The sequence below is a fragment of the Terrapene carolina genome, unplaced genomic scaffold (assembly GCF_002925995.2).
Source record: "Terrapene carolina triunguis isolate 2854851 unplaced genomic scaffold, T_m_triunguis-2.0 Scaffold119, whole genome shotgun sequence".
Lineage (NCBI taxonomy): Eukaryota > Metazoa > Chordata > Testudines > Emydidae > Terrapene > Terrapene triunguis.
The window spans coordinates 1987152-2005597 of record NW_020664470.1 but is presented as its reverse complement, the minus strand read 5'-3'; the positions used below and the strand labels follow the sequence as shown (position 1 = coordinate 2005597).

General features: G+C 46.3%; 1 protein-coding gene across 1 annotated transcript; it reads left to right on the top strand.

Moving 5' to 3' along the window:
* The first annotated feature begins 399 nt into the window (after positions 1-399).
* Positions 400-1335, top strand: LOC112113401 (olfactory receptor 8S1-like). Its single transcript, XM_024209671.1, has one exon. It carries the CDS (start codon positions 400-402, stop codon positions 1333-1335), a length of 936 nt encoding a protein of 311 aa, XP_024065439.1.
* Positions 1336-18446: the final 17111 nt, after the last annotated feature.

Sequence of the window (18446 nt, the reverse complement as noted above, 5' to 3'; positions counted from 1 at the left end):
TATTCCAAGCTGTTTCTGTGTAAGCCTTTGTTCTGTTACTCCCCCTTACCCCTCCCACCTCGAGCAGTTACAATTAGAAAAATTCCCATTTGTCTGCTTATCTTTTGGCCTTGCAAGGCCTGTTTACAGCAGCTGCCTGCTAGAAAAGCTGACCCTTACATTTCTGCTTCAACATGTAAGCAGTTAGCATAGAAGTAGGTGAGAGTTCACAAGATGGAGTCACTGTGGCTTAGGTAGGCCCAGAGCAGAAGAGCTTCATCGGCACTTTTTGGCCTTCTACTCCCCTGAGTTACCTGGTAGCTATGCCTAGTGACACCAACAACCCCTTTCAGGATGTCAATTAATTTAATTTAATTGTTTCCCCATTCTCTCAGCTCATCGCTTCATGTGCAACAGTCAATGGAAAGTCAAAACAATGTGACTGAGTTTATTCTTTTGGAACTTTCCAACGACCCACTGCTCGAGATTTTCCTCTTCCTGGTATTTTTAGTTATTTACTTATTTACCCTGGTGGGGAATATGGTGATCATGCTGGCAATAAGGACTGATTCTCAGCTTAATTCACCCATGTACTTCTTCCTCTTCTGCCTATCCTTCCTCGATGTCTTCTACTCCTCTGTCACCATCCCCAAGATGCTGGAGAACTTCCTATCAAAGCGGAAAACTATTTCAGTCTATGGCTGCTTTGCACAGATTTTCCTTATTATATTGTCAGGGTGTACTGAAGGATTCATGCTTTCAGTGATGGCTTATGACCGACACGCTGCCATATGTGATCCACTGCACTATGTGAACATCATGAACAAGCGAGTCTGCCGTCAGCTGGTGGCTGGTGCATGGACAATGAGTTTTTTCTTTGCACTTGTCAACACTCTTTTTCTATTAAACGTAAATTTTTGCGGACCCAATGAAGTCAATCATTTCATCTGTGAGCTCCCTTCACTGCTAGCTCTGTCTTGCACCAAGACCTTCACCAATGAAGTGGTTCTTCTTACATCCATTGTGATATTTGGATTGAGCTCCTTCATCCCCATTTTGGTCTCTTATATTCACATCATCTCCACCATCCTGAGGATACACTCCGCAGAAGGCAGGAGTAAAGCCTTCTCCACTTGCAGCTCCCATCTCACTGTGGTGTGTTTATTGTACCTGACGGCTCTCTTCCAATATATGAAACCCAATGCAGCACCCTCTGTGATTCTAAATGAACTCTTCTCCATCCAGTACAGCATCTTAACTCCCATGTTAAACCCCATCATTTACAGCCTGAAAAATAAAGAAGTGAAAATGGCTCTGTGGAAAATATACTCAAGTTGTGTTAGTGATGTTCGTTAGCTAGCTAATAAAGATGCACAGAAGAACTGAGTGTTTCAGTAGTCCGAGCTCATACAATGGACTGAGAATGTGTATTCATGTAGTTTCATTGAGAAGTACTTTATTTTTCTCTTTAATGATATCTGTGATATCTCTGCAATTTCCTGCAATATCTTTGGGAGATCGTATTGTAGTAAGTTGATGCATCATTGTGGGCCAGGCACTGTCTGTAATTCCATGTGGGAGGGTGACATCAGCCCTGCAGGAACTAAAAATTAGGTGGGGTGGTGATTAGGCAAATTCACTCATGGTGTAACACCTCCAGAGAGGTACCCCCACCTGGAAAGGCTCATGTATACTGGATCAAATTGGATTATCCACCACCTAACAGACTAAGAAAGGACTTTTGGACAAATAGCCTAGGTTTTAATCGATTCAGGGCTTTTCTTCTGATCCAGCAAAGGGACAGGACTTTCAGTTTCCGGGGGCCCCAAATCCTTCCTAGCAGGGGGTGGAAGGACTTTGGCCTAGTGAGGCCCCATAAGACTGAAGGGTGACCTCTGGTAAACTGTTAACATACATATAGGGAATTTAATTTTTGTATGTGTTTTCTGTGTAAGAATAAATGTACGTGCTTGGAAAGGGATGTGCTGTCTTACAACTGCTGTCAATTATTTTCTTCTTAAGCCTCTGGAGAGAAAGCAAAACACAGAGGCAGGGCTGCTTAGGCAGTCTGGCTTGCTGGGGATTTCACAGTGTAGGCAGGGACAATGCAATCTGGAAAACTCCTTGTCAAGTAGGATTGGGACCTGGGCCTCTGCCCAAGAGAGGTGACAGCTGGAAGCCTAGAGTGGGTGCCCTCAAGGGGCCATGGAGGGGGAACACAGGTGCATTTGCCCTGAACTTTATCAACAACCTTTGAGTTGGAAAGGACTCGGCAGTACCCAGCCTGTATATTATGGCATGAGCAAGTGTCTCTAAAGAGAAATGTGGCGTTAGGAAGTCTGTCTGCCAGACTTTCATCTTCACTCTCCTCAGTTTTTACACATGCACTTTGTGGTGAATGGGTGAGAAAGGACCTGACTACAAACTGACCCTACCTCCTCCCTTGATACACCCCCAACTGTCCCCTGAGATCCCTTCTGCAGAACAGAATTTGTAAAAACCTGCTATGTTCTACCCCAACTTATGCAACTGATGGGGCCCTATGTGCATAAATGTACTTGGACCAACATGTGATATTTTAAGTGAAATGCTGACTCAAAGGGAGTTTGCTTTGCAGGTGAAAGGAGGCAAAAGATGGAAATCTGACTCAACCTGCTCTATCCACTGGACAGTCCCCACCCACTCTTTCCTCATAACGTAGAGTGAATTTGTATGTGGTGTTGTAAGGCAGGAAGGATGGTTGGAGCATTACAGAGCTAGCTAGATGCTTGGGAGACTTACAGGCCATTCACGGCTCTGCCATATGACTCCTATGTGATGTTCAGCAAATCACATAGGGCCAGATTTTCAAAGGTATTTAAGTGACTGAAGTTGCAGATAGCCGCCTGTTTTTCTAAAGCTTCATTTGAAAGCAATGAAATTTAAGCACGTAGGGCCTAGTGGGATTTTTTAAAATACATGGGCACCTAAATACCTTTAAAAATCTGGTCACCAGGCATGTTTGAAAACCTCGCTAGTCACCTACCTGCAATAATAGGCCAAACACCTCTGAACATGTTTACAAATCTGGCCCTTCGTCTCTCTCCGGGCATCAGGCTATAACAGTAACTGCCTATCTCAAAGAAGCATGATGAGGATGAAGACATTGAAGACTGTGAAGTGCTCAGATAATACCATAAGGAAGGTTATGTAGGCATAGACCATAGACAGATAAGTGTGTTTTGGATATTATGCATATGTCTACACTGCATACTTACCCCAGGCTCAGATTCAGGGTTAAGCCCAAGCCCAAGCCCCCTTACCATCCCCCCACAAATCAGTTTGACTTCAGTCAGCAAGCCCTCAGGATTCAATCCTGCAGAGTCTGGAATGGGCGTGGGTCTGCACCTGAGTCCCATTGCAATATAGGCCCAACCCCTATCACTTTGCAGCGTGGATGCAGCTCAGGCCACAGACCCAAATCAGAAGGTCTGCATAATGCAGTATGGATGCATTATCCTGGTTGTGAGAACCAGGTAAACCCAGGTTTACAATGCAATGTGGATGCTTAAGTGTGGGCTTGGAAACATTAAATCTACAAGCCCAGATCCCAGAGACCTGGGTTTACAATGCAGTGTAGACATGCCCTAGGAGTCCAGATTTCCATTATTGTCTCAGAAAGAAAATACTTCCTAGAGACAAGAGCTGGGAACTGGCAGCTAATACCCTTCTGAACCAAATTTTTAAATTACATCAGAAGCAGGAAGCCTGTTAAACAAGCAGTGGGGCCACCGAGAACACAGTGCTAAAGTAGCACTCCAGGAGGATGAGGCCATTGCGGAGAAACCAAATGAATTATTTGCACCGGTCTTCACAGGTGAGGATGTCAGGGACATTCTCCAACCTGAGTCATTCTTTTTAGGTGACAAATCTGAGGAACTGTCCCAGATGGAGGTGTCATTAGAGGAGGTTTTGGAACAAATTGATACACTAAACAGTAATAAGTCACCAGGACCAGATGGTACTCACCAAAGAGTTCAGAAGAAACTCAAATATGAAATTGCAGAACTACTAACTGTATTATGTAACCTATCATTTAAATCAGCTTCTGTACCAAATGTTTGGAGTATAGGTAATGTGATGCCATTTTTTTAAAAAGGCTCCAGAGGCGACCTCGGCAATTACAGGCTGGTAAGCCTAACCTCAGTACCAGGCAATTTGGTAGAAACTATAGTAAAGAACAGAATTATCAGACACATAGACAAACACAGTTTGTTAGCTAAGAGTCAACATGGTTTTTAAAGGGAAATCATGCCTCCCCAATCTACTAGAATTCTTTGAGGGAGTCAAAAAGTATGCAGATAAAGGTGATCCAGCAGATAGAGTGTACTTAGATTTTCAGAAAGTCTTTCACAAGGTCCCTCACCAGAGGCTCTTAAAAAAAGTAAGCTGTCATGGGATAAACGGAAAGGTCCTCTCATGGATCAGTAACTTTTTAAAAGACAAAAACAAAGTTTAAGAATAAATGGTCAGTTTTCAGAATGGAGAGAGGTAAATAGTGGTGTCCTTCAGGGGTCTGTATTGGGACCAGTATTGCTTAACATATTCATAAATGATCTAGAAAAAGGGGTAAACACTGAGGTGGCAAAATTGGAAGATGATACAAAACTACTCAAGATAGTTAAGTCCAAAGCAGACTGTGAAGAGTTACAAAGGGACCTCACTAAAATGGGTGACCGGGCAACAAAATGTCAGATGAAATTCAATGTTGATAAATGCAAAGTAATGGACATTGGAAAACATAATCCCAACTATACATATACAAAGATGAGGTCTAAATTAGCTGTTACCATTCAAGAAAGAAATCTTGGAGTCAGTGTGGATAGTTCTCTGAAAACATCCACTGAATGTGCAGTGACAGTCAAAAAAGCTAACAGAATGTTGGGAATCATTAGGAAAGGGATAGATAATAAGACAGAAAATATTATATTGCCTCTATATAAATCCATGGTACACCACATCTTGAATACTGTGTGCAGATGTGGTCAACCCATTTTTAAAAAGATATGTTGGAATTGGAAAAGGTTCAGAATAGGGCAACAAAATGATATGGGGTATGGAATGGCTTCCGTATGAGTAGAAATTAATAAGAGTGGGACCTTTCAGCTTGGAAAAGAGACGGCTAAGGGGAGATATGATTGAAGTCTATAAAATCATTACCGGTGTAGGGAAAGTAGATAAGGAAGTGTTGTTTACTACTTCTCATAACACAAGAACTAGTGGTCATCAAATGAAATTAATAGGCAGCAGGTGTAAAACAAATAAAAGGAAGTATTTCTTCACACAATGCACTGTCAACCTGTGGAACTCCTTTCCAGAGGATGTTGAGAAGGCCAAGACCATAACAGGGTTCGAAAAAGAACTAGATAAATTCATGGAGGATAGTTCCATCAATGGCTATTAGCCAGGATGGGCAGGACCGGTGTCCCTAGCCTCTGTTTGCCAGAAGCTGCGAATGAGCGACAGAGGATGGATCACTTGAGGATTACCTGTTCTGTTCATTCCCTCTAGGGCACCTGGCACTGGCCACTGCTGGAAGACAGGATACTGGGCTAGAAGGACCTTTGAAGTGACCCAGTAGGGGTATTCTTATGTTCTTATTTTCTTATGAAATATTTCTTCACACAACCCACAGTCAACCTGGGAAACTATTTGCCAGAGAATGTTGTGAAGGCCAAGACTATAATAGGGTTCAAAAAAGAACTAGATAAGTTCATGGAGGATAGGTCCATTAATGGCTATTAGCTAGGATGGGAGGGATGGTGTCCCTAGCCTCTGTTTGCCAGAAGCTAGGTATGGGCGACGGGATGGATCACTCAATCGTTACCTGTTCTGTTCATTCCCGCTGAAGCACATGACATTGGCCAGTGTCAGAAGACAGCCTAGTAGCTAAGGTATTCTTCTGTGATATGGGAGACCTCAGTGCCAATCCTGCCTCCTTATGAGGCACAGGATGTAACACCCTTCAAGGCCAGAACCTGGGACAAAAAGGGCTGGGGGTTACTGATGCTTCCATATTGCCATTGAAAGTTTATGGTGGGCAGGAAGTACGGCTCAGCAGTGCCTGAGTGCTGGCCCCTCGCAGCCCACTGATTGGCTGATACTAATATTTAAAACAGGGAGCCATGACGGGGGGGGGGGGGGGGGGGGGGGGGGTGTCGGGGCGCTCTCTGAGCAACAGTGCAGACTGCCTGACTCTCTCTGCTCCAGACTTTGCTTCCTGTAAGCACTAGACTCTGGCTTCTGACTCTAGTTTGTCCTTGACTTTGCTACTTGCTTGCTGTCTATAACCTGGCACCTGACCCCAACTTCCTGATATCCTGACCTGGCTCAACCCTGACTGCTATTTGCCTGCTACCTGCAACTTGGTGCCTGACCCTGACTTCCTGGCAATCTGACCCGGCTCACTCCTGACCCCGTTACTCATCACCTTACCAGTGCACACAGGCTACCCTTGTCACAGCCCTGACACAGAGGGGGGAATTAAACCTGGATCTTCCACATCCCAGTGTACTAACCATTGGAGTAAAGATTACAAGAAGTGCTGTTTTCTGAAAGGCCCCTAAGTCCCCTCCACCTCTCACAAATTTGTCAACAACTATTTGGCAAATTCAAGTAAAATTTGTGAATAGTTTCAGTTGAATGAATTTGCATTTTTCCACAGATAATCATCCAACATTTCCCCCCAGCTCTACAAAGTGGTAATGGGATGAAACTTCATGGCCTGTATTACACAGGATGAGATCAGCCTAAATAATCTAGTTGTCCCTTTTGGCCTTAAACACTATAAAGCCTGTGAAAGCATGGCATTTCCTATCCTCCTCATATGTTTAAATGACTACATTAAACTAAGAAGAGTAACATTAACTTCTTTGGGCCTTTGTTTCCCTCCCACCATTTGTCTGTGTTGTCTATTTCCATTATAAGTAGGCTTGGCAGAATTTGATTTAGTTTTTTAAAACTTCAACAAATAAAATTGATGCTTATTTTAATCACTTTTTTCATTTTTATGTTTTCACAATTGCAGGAAACTATTGGGGTGAGATATTGGGGGGGGTCAGACAATAGAAAACTGAAATTCAAAAAGTTAAAGCTCTATGAACATTAAAACACAAATTGTTAACATCTTATGTCAAAATACGCAAAGTAAATACCCTTAAATTGAAAGCTAAGCTCTCAAGCAGCATTTTTCTTATTTTCTCTATCTGCAAATTTCCATTATTATCAATGGAAATATTGTTGGCCCATTTGTGTGTATTCAGTGAAATTGACCTTTATTGACATTACTGCTAAAAATCTAAACTTTCCAAGCCTACCTACAAGCTCTTTTGGGCATGGTGTGTCTCTCACCATGTGTTTGTACAGAACCCAGCACAACAGGGCAATGGTCTTAATTAGAGCATCTGGGTGCTATGGTAATGCAAAATCATTATGATGATATAAACATGCCTGTTAATTTTCATTCCAATACCATCATGTTCAAACGAATTATATTCTAAACTTTTTTCTATTAAAATTTGAACCAGGAGCTCCTGGGTTATATTCCACTGACAGGCTGTGTGACCTTGGGTAAATCACTTCACCTCTCTGTGCCTCAGTTTCCATTTCCTCCCTTTGTCTGCCCTCTCTGTAAGCTGATTGGTGCAGGGACTCTCTCTCACCCTGTTTCCATACAGGGTATAGTACAATGGTACCCAGATCTCAGCAAGGGCCTCTGGGTGCTATACTAATATATGGGCTGGAGTTGACTTAGACTACTTCTAAAATCTCTCACTAGATGATTATCAATAGCAGAAGGTGTTAGTAATAATAATAATAATTAATAAATTACAATAGTAATGCAATGGTCAATGTATTTTTTTCATATTCATCATTATCATTTAACAGAGGAGTTGCCTCTTTCTAAATGTGTTTTTTGTAAGATCTGCTTTAGTTCAAGCACAAGTAGTAGATTTGAAGCAGGAATTAATTTGCAGAAGTCCTATGGCCTGTGTTAAACAAGAGATTAAACTAGCAGATCACAGTGGTCCCTTCTGGTCTTAAATTCTATGAATTATTGTCTCCTTCCATCCATTTCCTTTAATAATGTTTCCTTCTCATTTCTTACCCTTTGCTGCTCTCTAGTGATCACATAAAGCCAACAGAATTTCTTTGACATGAACTGTATTCTCAGTCTCTTCTTTTTGCTTTTATATCATGATCCATTTCCAAATGCTTCCTGTCTGTCAGTCAAAATGGCATTTGTCCCATCTGCAACTGCTATTCACAAATAGCTCCAACAGCCAGAGATGGGGCACTAGAGGGGGAGGGCTCTAAGTTACTACAGATAATTCTTTCCCAGGTGTCTGGTTGGTGGGTCTCCCACATGCTCAGGGTCTAACTGATTGCCATATTTGGGGTTGAGAAGAAATTGTCCCCCAGGTCAGATAGGCAAATTGGGGGTTTATTGCCTTCCTTTACAGCACAAGGCACTGGTCAGACTAGAGGATCATGATGGCCTTAAAGTCTGTGTCTAAAATTGCTAAACCAAAACAGCTCAAATAGCCGTGTCGGGACACTTGAAATTTGGATGGGATCACAGTGCCCTGCAGAGATTTGCCTCTCTATTGTTAATTCATCAGCAAGTAACACATGTTGGCCCCAGTCCTTGTAACACTGAGGCCAAAGGGAGCTTGTTTTTTTAAATCAGAATGGTTGGGGCCCATTGTTTGGGATTACAATGTCTAGCTAGGTAGCTAAACGCTTCTAGGCAAGGTAGAGTATGAGCACACAACAACCAGTGATAAATATAAACCTCCCATCATTCATGTGAGGTAGGGAGAAGGGATTATCCCTATGTTAAATGGAGGGCAACTGAGGCAAAAAAAGCTGGACCTCAGATGCTGTAAATCTACCTACCTAAATGTTCCAGGTATTTACGTAGGCCTCATCACTGTGGTCTCTGAGCATCTCTCAGCCATGAACAGACTTTAATGTCACCACACTCTTGGGCCTGGTCTACACTAGGCTTTTATGTCGAATTTAGCGCCGTTACATCGATTTAACCCTGCACCCGTCCACACCACGAAGCTATTTAGTTCGACATAGAGCTCTCTTAAATTCGACTTCTGTACTCCTCCCCAACGAGAGGAGTAGCGCTAAATTCGACATGGCCATATCGAATTAGGCTAGGTGTGGATGGAAATCGACGCTAATAGCTCCGGGAGCTATCCCACAGTGCACCACTCTGTTGACGCTCTGGACAGCAGTCCGAGCTCGGATGCTCTGACCAGCCACACCCCGGGAAAATTTGAATTCCTTTTCCTGTCTGGGCAGTTTGAATCGCATTTTCTGTTTGGACATCGTGGAGAGCTCAGCAGCAGTGGCAACGATGCAGAGCTCTCCAGCAGAGGTGACCGTGCAATCCCAGAATAGAAAGAGGGCCCCAACATGGACTGATCGGGAAGTCTTGGATCTCATCGCTGTGTGGGGAGATGAGTCCGTGCTTTCCGAGCTGCGCTCCAAAAGACGGAATGCAAAGATCTATGAGAAGATCTCTAAAGCCATGGCAGAGAGAGGATACAGCCGGGATGCAATGCAGTGCTGCGTGAAAATCAAGGAGCTGAGACAAGGCTACCAGAAGACCAAAGAGGCAAACGGACGCTCCGGATCCCAGCCCCACACATCCCGTTTCTACGAGGCACTGCATTCCATCCTACGTGCGGCCGCCACCACTACCCCACCAGTGACCGTGGACTCAGAGGATGGGATATTGTCCGCGGCCGGTTCCTCAGCGGACGGGGAAGAGGAGGAAGGAGATGAGGAGGATGAGGCAGTCGACAGCGCTTGCAATGCTGATTGCCCCGACAGCCAGGAGCTCTTCATCACCCCTACCAACCGTCCCCAGCAGTTATCCCAGACACAGATTCAGGGGAAGGATCAAGCAGTAAGTGTTTTAAAGATCTAAACATTTATTTATAACATAACTGGCATATTTAAAATATTAACAATAGCTAAAGTGCTTCAAAACATGTAAAGAGTAAAGTGCAACAAAACGGGAATATGTGCAAAGGGTATCATGATTAGTCTGTCTTTGGGCGCTTCAATAGATAGTCCGAACTATTTTAAAAAATTTTCACAATGTCCGCTTCATGATTATACTGCCCAAGACGCTCCACTCTTTTGTCCCTCCAAGGGCACCTAAGCCAAAAACTGGTCAATGTATCCGGGGATAGAGGCGACATCCTCCGGGGAGAACTCCTCATAGGCCTCCTGCAGGTGTTTTTCCAGCCTCATGAGCAGGTTCCTGGGCAGGGAGAGCTTATTAGGCCCCCCGTGATATGACACGTTTCCCTGCCACAACGCCAGCAGGTACTCAGGGATCATGGCCTTGCACAGCATAGCAGCAAATGGCCCCGGTTTCTGCAGGCTGTCCCGAAGCATCCTCTCCTTCTGGCTCTCCGAGACCCTCAGGAGGGTGATGTCTGCCATGACTCCCTGCTTTGAATTAGGTAGGGGAAAGTTAGTATTGGGACTGCTTGCCCGTTCCTTTACAGAACGGTAACCTCCGGTTTACAGCCACGCGGTTTACAGCCGCGAGGGGGTGGGACAGAGACAGAGTTCATGCTTTCAGGATTGCTGCCAGCAGAGACTCACATTGCTTTCTATGTGAAAGGAGGCCAGTGCCACTCTTAAAGTTTTAAGCAGCCACAAGTCTACGGCTTACCATGTTTGCCAGCTAGACAAAGTCTCGTGTCCTGCCCCGCTCCTCAGCTCGCCACAGCAAGACCGCAGGCACTGTAGGCGAGGGCCGAAAATTTGACCTTGTCCTCAGTGCGCATGTGATAGGTGCTCTGCATGGTCTTGTTCACAGAGAAAGACTATGTTCTCTGTTCACAGATACATTGATCTGTCTCAGGAATTCACTCCCTTTTTCCAATTCCCACAGCCACATCTGCCCAGAGGCTAGCGCACATTAGGAGGAAGAAGAAGAGGACATGGAAGACATGTTTGCTGAACTAATGGGATGCTCCCGAGCACAGGCAGCCCAGCAGACACAGTGGAGGGAGAACTTGTCCCAAATGCACCGGGCAAACATTGAACGGGAGGAGAGGTGGCGACAGGAGGACCGGCAGGCTACTCAAACGCTGCTTGGACTAATGAGGGAGCAAACGGACACGCTCCGCCGCCTTGTGGATGTTCTGCAGGACCGGAGGCAGGAGGAGAGAGCCCCGCTGCAGTCTCTCTCTAACTGCCCTGCCCCGCCACCAAGTCCCATACCCCCCTCACCCAAAGTCCAAACACGGAGGGGCGGCAGGGGCCGTGAAAAATTTCACTCCACCCCTGCGGACTGCTCTACCACTAGAAGGCTCTCATTCCCCAAAATTTGAAAAGTCCTTTCCTACCCGCCTCACACAAGACCCCGTCCAAGTTTCACCCCCCCCGTTCCATGTGCGGTTGTTAATAAAAAATACGTTTCTGTTCATTACTGTTTCCATCCTCTTCTTTTGGAGGAGAGTCTGTCTGAAGGGGGGGGGAAGGGGCTTGGTAATTGGACAGGACAGTCACCTTTAGCAGGGGGCAGGTCCAGCAGCAGGGCACATACACAGTGCAGTGACTAGTTACCCTGGTCAGTCTGGGAGGTGGTTTTCATGTTCTGTGTGGTGGGGGGGGTTGCTCTGTGACTTTGTGGTGGGGGAGGGCAGTTACATATCTTATGCAGCGGTCCTTACCCTGGATCACAGAGCCGCGCAGCAGGGGATCTGTAACCCTCCTCCCCCTGCAAGACAGTCACATAGCCGACACATACACGCAGTCCCGGCCAGGAGGGCTGGCAGGCTCCGTTGAAACAACCAGTCCACCACCGCGGAGCCTGTCATTCCTGGAGTTTAGAAGCATCATTTGCATCACAACACTAAACCCGCCCCCCGCCACAGTCTGCATCCCAGGTTTAAAACATTCCCGCGAAAACAGTAATAAAGACAACGGTGTCCATTAACAAAACAGAACAGATTTTATTTTTTGGGAAGGGGGTGAACGGGGTATGTAACTGGAGAGGATAGTCGATGGCAACTGGGTAAAGAAACGGGGGCAAGTTCAGCTTCTGTGTCCACAAACTTAAAAGTCACTGGGTACCCTGCTCAGTCTTGAAACTGGATTTCAAAGCCTCCCGGATGCACAGCGCGTCCCGCTGGGCTCTTCTAATCGCCCGGCTGTCTGGCTGGGCGTAATCAGCAGCCAGGCTATTTGCCTCAACCTCCCACCCCGCCATAAAGGTCTCCCCCTTGCTCTCACAGAGATTGTGGAGCACACAGCAAGCTGCAATAACAATGGGGATATTGGTTTCGCTGAGATCACAGCGAGTCAGTAAGCTTCTCCATCTCCCCTTGAGACGGCCAAAAGCACACTCCACCACCATTCTGCACTTGCTCAGCCGGTAGTTGAAGAGTTCTTGTTCAGTGTCCAGGGCGCCGGTATAGGGCTTCATGAGCCAGGGCATTAGCGGGTAGGCTGGATCCCCGAGGATGACTGTAGGCATTTCCACATCCCCAACAGTTATCTTGTGGTCCGGGAAGTAAATGCCTTCCTGCAGCCGTCTAAACAGACCAGAGTTCCTGAAAACCCGAGCGTCATGAACCTTGCCCGGCCATCCGACGTTGATGTTGGTAAAAAGTCCCCTGTGGTCCACCAGTGCTTGCAGCACCATTGAAAAGTAGCCCTTTCTGTTAATATACTGGCTGGCCTGGTGGCCCGGTCCCAGGATAGGGATGTGAGTCCCATCTATAGCCCCACCGCAGTTTGGGAATCCCATCGCGGCGAAGCCATCTATGATGGCCTGCGCGTTTCCCAGGGTCACTACCTTTGACAGCAGTACCTTGACGATTGCCTTGGCTACTTGCAGGACAACAACCCCCACGGTAGATTTGCCCACGCCAAAGTGGTTCGCGACTGACCGGTAGCTGTCCGGTGTTGCAAGCTTCCAGAGGGCTATGGCCACTCGCTTCTGGACAGTCAGGGCTGCTCGCATGCGGGTGTCCTTGCGCTTCAGGGCATTGGACAGCAACTCACAAAGTTCGAGGAAAGTCCCCTTCCGCATGCGAAAGTTTCACAGCCACTGGGATTCGTCCCAGACCTGCAGCACTATGCGGTCCCACCAGTCCGTGCTTGTTTCCCGGGCCCAGAATCGCCGTTCCACAATATCCACATGACCCATTGCCACCGTGATGTCCTGGGCGCTGGGGCTCGTGGTTTCTGACAGCTCTGTGCTACTCTCCAACTTCAGGCCCTCACGGCGGTGCCGTAGCCTCCTCGCCTGATTTCTCTGCATCTGCCTCAGGGAAAGGTGTATGATAAGCTGCGAGGCGTTGAGAACGGCCACAACTGCAGCGATGGTCGCAGCGGGATCCATGATCGCAGTGCTGTGGCGTCCGCGCTGTCACTGATCAAAAAGTGTGCGAACTGATTTCCCGCCGGCGCTTTCAGGGAGGGAGGGAGGGCGGTAGTGACTGACGGATGACGACAGTTACCCAAAAGCACCCTCGCCACATTTTTTTACCCAGAAGGCATTGGCGGATCGACCCAGAATTCCAATGGGCAGCGGGGACTGCGGGAACTGTGGGATAGCTGCCCACAGTGCACTGCTTCCAATGTCGACGCTTTCCCCGTTAGTGTGGACTCACAAAGTCGAATTACTGTCCTTAGTGTAGACACACACGTTCGACTTTCTAATATCGATTGCACATATTCGATTTAACTAAAATCGAACTACTCTCGTAGTGTAGACATACCCTTGTAAGGGTGAGAAGTGCAATGATCCCTATTTTACATATGGGGAAACTGAGGCATGGGGAAGCTTAAGTGATTTACATACAGTCACACAAGGAGCCCATTGACACCAGCTGGGGATCTGGCCCCCTTGACTCCAACGGAGCTGAAGCCAGTTTCTACCAGCTGAAGGTCTGTGCTGCCACATAATTTAAGGTTGTGGTTTTTCTAGCCTGCTTGTGGGATTTAGAGACACAATTCCCATTAATTTTGATTTGTAAACTTCAACCTTAGTCACCTTCTCAGTGCCCCATGCAGGGTCAGCGGCAAAGCCAGGAACTGAGCTGAGAGGTCTGAGGGTCAGTCAAGTGCCTTAAACCCAGGATAAATCAGCCTTAGTCTCTATGCAGGAATCACTGGGTGTCAGTGTTATGCCCTGCTGGTGTGTGTGTGTACTTGACTAAAAGAGGGTCAGGAGCACTGTCAGTGTTGTGTGTGATATCTCAGGACTGAGGCATCTCACCAAAGCTGTGAAGGAAGCCAACACTGGGATACCAGAGGGATTGTGTGTTAGGAATAATGGACTTCAGCAGAGATGTGTGTGGGGCAGCCCGGGGCTGGGATAGCAGGGGGCTGCAGACTAGGACTCAAGGGCAATAACAGAACTGTGCGTGTGTGAACCCAGAGATGGAACAGTGGAAGGGGCTGTGGGCTCGGACTGAGGGGCACTGGCTGAGCTGGGGTGCGTGGGCAGCACAGCAAAGCCTGTCACAACCCTGGTACATTGGCTGAACTCTGTTCCTGAGACCTAGAAATCTGAAATTGCCTCTTTCTCCCCACACCTGGGCTGTGCTGCGTTGGCTAACCAAGTGGGAATCTGAGATCTGTTTACATGCCAGTTTCATTGCAGCCATCCCTCCCCCTTGCATTCCCTCACTCTCTGGGGGTCTGAAGGAATTTATGAAGGAAGGGATTGCTGTTCACAGGGGATGGGAGTGAAGGGCTTGACCATTTCACTTTAACCACTGGGGACTACTTGCCATAGAAACAGACTCATCCCTTCCTTTGTCTAACTTCAATCAATGCCTTTGACTTTCTCTTCTAATCAGCTCCAATGGGATTGTTGCTATGACCTGCATTTACCAACAGTGTTTCCAGTCTAATGGCCCTCGATGGGATACATTAAAATAACAAGTAACTTTTTCTGCCACTGGCCCATAATTCCTTGAGAGGTTTGTTAAATCTCCAGGCAGTGCCCAGGTCTCAGCCGGGTTTAACATTCCTGAGTGCTGATTAAGGCACATGAAGTTTTAATGACTAGTGTAACCTCCTTTAAATCTCTCTAGAGTCACAGTTTCTGCATGGCTAACTGGAGGGATTTCTTTTTAATAGATGTGTTGCTAACTGGAGTGGTTTTTAACAAGCACATAATGAAGCAGGATTTTTTAAATTATTTTTGAATTATTTTTATCTAAGCAAAGGATCAGTGAAATTAACATCTTCCAAATAAAACTGATCTAGGTTCCTTCAAACTGGGGATCTGTTACAGCAAATCAGTGATTAGACTTATAGAATCAGCTGCATCCTTAAGGTCAAGCACCTTATGCAGCCATGGACAGACCGTTCATTGCCACTTCTCTGATCAGCCACCAGGGACCAAGATAGCACTTGTTACAATCTATCCCCTTCCCACTGCTGTCCTTAACAGAGTGTTAGAATCACACTGCCAACCTCTTGTCAGCTCCAATTCCCACTTGCTTTGCCTGTGAAATTAGCAGCACACAGAGTGAGAAGGAATGTTCCTTAGTTACCAAATATCAGGTTATATCTGTAAATTGAATTTAATGCCTGTGACTGTGACATGTCCCCAGTCAGCAGCCACTGAAGTCCACTTCCACAGGGAAGGATCCATTAGCGATAGACCAAGAGAGTGTAAGCACATTTAGCCAGGTGGACCGAGAGATGATTAGACAGATGAACAGCTTTGAAGGCAGATTCACAGAAGGGTAGACAGACAATGAACCAGACTAAGGGGTAGATACTTGGATGGACAAATAGCAGAAGAAGGGGAAAATGGACAGACATCTTGATGGATAGACTGCAAGAAAGACAATTAGATGGATGGACAGATGATTATACAGATGGACAGTTGGATGGATGGATAGTTGGATAAAGAGAGGATTAGGTAGATCAGTGGGGATACATGTGCATGCTCTCGGTCTCGCCCCCCCAACCCACCCCACATCAGACAGTGTGCTCCATAAGTGTCCCAAGGTGCTCATTTCTATGAGTCAGAACCAAGAAGTTTGTTCACACTCCATGTCTATTGTCCCTTCTTGCGGCTTCTGACAGGAAGGAGGCCAATTGGTGTGGTCCAGATGTGGCTGCTTGTCCAACTAAGGGCAGGGCTGAATGACCAGGGCTGTGAAATTCAGTTCTGGATTCCGAGACTCACCATGTTTATTGGGGGTGTTTGTATCTGAGTTTTTTGTCTCAGATCCTGAAGTCCAGGAAGCTTCATTCAGGCCTGTTGCTGCTGTGGATTAGACTGAGACCACCAAGTGATTCACAGAGTGGCCTGGACAGAGCTGCAAGATCATGGCAATACACAATTGCTGCCAGTGATGCAGATGGTCCCATGGATGTCTCAGACAGGGGTGTATTTAGCATCAGTCATTTGAAGGGGCAGCTCTGTGGAGAACCATTGTGCCTGGATATCAGTGGTATAGGGGAAAAATCAGGGAGACATTTGGAACATCAGGCTAGATCCTCATACTCATTTTCACCACATAACTCAGTTGTCCACAGTGGAGCTCCTTTCACTTATACCAGCTAAGGGTCTGCCTTCAGCCGTCTGTGACACAGAAAATCACAACTCACACAAATACTAACCAAGAATTCATTTCCCAACACGCACACACTGATACACAGGCAGGCACAAGGAGACACCCAGAGATACACGCACAATGCAGAAATACACAAAGCATACACACACAAGCATATTCCACATAAGGTGGTTCACACAAAGGCCCACACACACAATATGCATGCACACACACAGTAGCTCTATCACATACAAAGGCCCTTCTTTTTTATCTTTTACCGATTTTTACTGAAAATTTCCCAAAAGGTTTTTTTTTTTTACCAATTTTCACCCTAATTTTGGACCACACAAGTATATGAAAAATACTGATCATGTTAGACTCCAGTACATTACATTAGTAATGTAGATATGTTTACATTAATAATACATTAGTCTAAGTGTAAATGCAATGTAGTGGAAGATACATACACAAAAATATGCATATGCAAATATTTCTGTACCATTAAAGTAAAGTTCATGAAATAAACCACAGCATTTAACTGCTTTAACTTGCAATACTCTTATTTCTCTATTTGTTGTATTTTCTGTGTCCCCCCCCCCACATATTAACCTCAATATATACTCAGAAATATAATTTATTTTTGCATTGATTTTCATCCTTTAAAAAAAAACAACCTTATCAGGGAAGGACAGTACTTTGACCACACAAAGGTAATGCTAAAAAGAGCATCCGCGTCTTTAGAAACCAACATTAGCTTATCCCCTGAGTGAAAGGAGGAAGGGAGGAGCAGTGGGAGGTTACAGAAAAGACAGAACAAAGGTGACTAGGAGGGGGTTAAATGAAGAAACAAACAAGAATAGAGGGGGCCAGACAGGATGAGGACGTGTGGGGCAGAGGAGACAGCAAGCTTACAGAAGCTCGGTGAGGGGCTACATGAGGGGCTGACCACAAGGTGGAGAAAACCCTGCTTCCCTGCACAACAATGGTTCCTAAGTATTCCCACGGAGAAGGGGAACCAGTGAGGGATGTTGCGGTTTAGACTGATTATTGTTTTGTATGATCTGTGCTCTCCTGTGCTTTATGCAATGAACAGTAAATGTGTTAGGCTCAGGGCAAAGTGTTCGTCTGTATGTTATATGATTCACAGCTGCTGCATGTCTCTGGAGAGAGGTAAACTGTGACCAGAAGCTTCACACTTTGGGGTCGAGTTCTGGGAGAGGGGGTGGTGAAGTACAAGTCAGCCTGAAGAGTCCCCTTTGAGCCCAGAGGCTAAGCAGGTGGACAGCGGGTTCCAGCTCTCAGAAGGGGGTGGGGGCAAATAGAAGATCTATGCCCTGACAACATGCCTAGGGACCCCAGTATAGGGGCACTGGCTGGACTCTGTTCAGTCTCTGAAAGCTTAAATGACTGGCAGATCCAGGGCATAGAGGTGGCAGGTGGGTGACTAGAAGGGAGTCCCTTGCCAGATCTGTGAAACTATCCTCTATCATGGGCTCTACTCCTCGGAATGGGGCTCTCTTGCTGACCCACTTCTCTTCCCCCAGGCCTCTTCCTATATCTGCTGTCCTCCTTCCTGGGCTTTTGGGACAGGGTGACCACAGCCTTCAGCCCTGTGACTGTGCTTCACATCTGGCAAAGCTTGCCCCAGTAACCAGCTTCCCGTGGGACAGGGCTCCACAGCCCTCCTTTGTGGGCATGTGCCATGGTCCTCACCGACTTCTTGAGATCACCCTCCATCAGGGTTCGGGTGCTGCCCCAGACAGCCTCCCTACCAACTTCCCCAGACTCTAAACTCCCCTTATGTGGTGAGCTATGCAGTCACCTGGCTAAAACACCTGATTGCAGATCCTCCGGTGTGTT

Coding starts and splice junctions, on each gene's coding strand:
- LOC112113401 (XM_024209671.1), top strand. CDS start 400: ATGGAAAGTCAAAACAATGTGACTGAGTTTATTCTTTTGGAACTTTCC.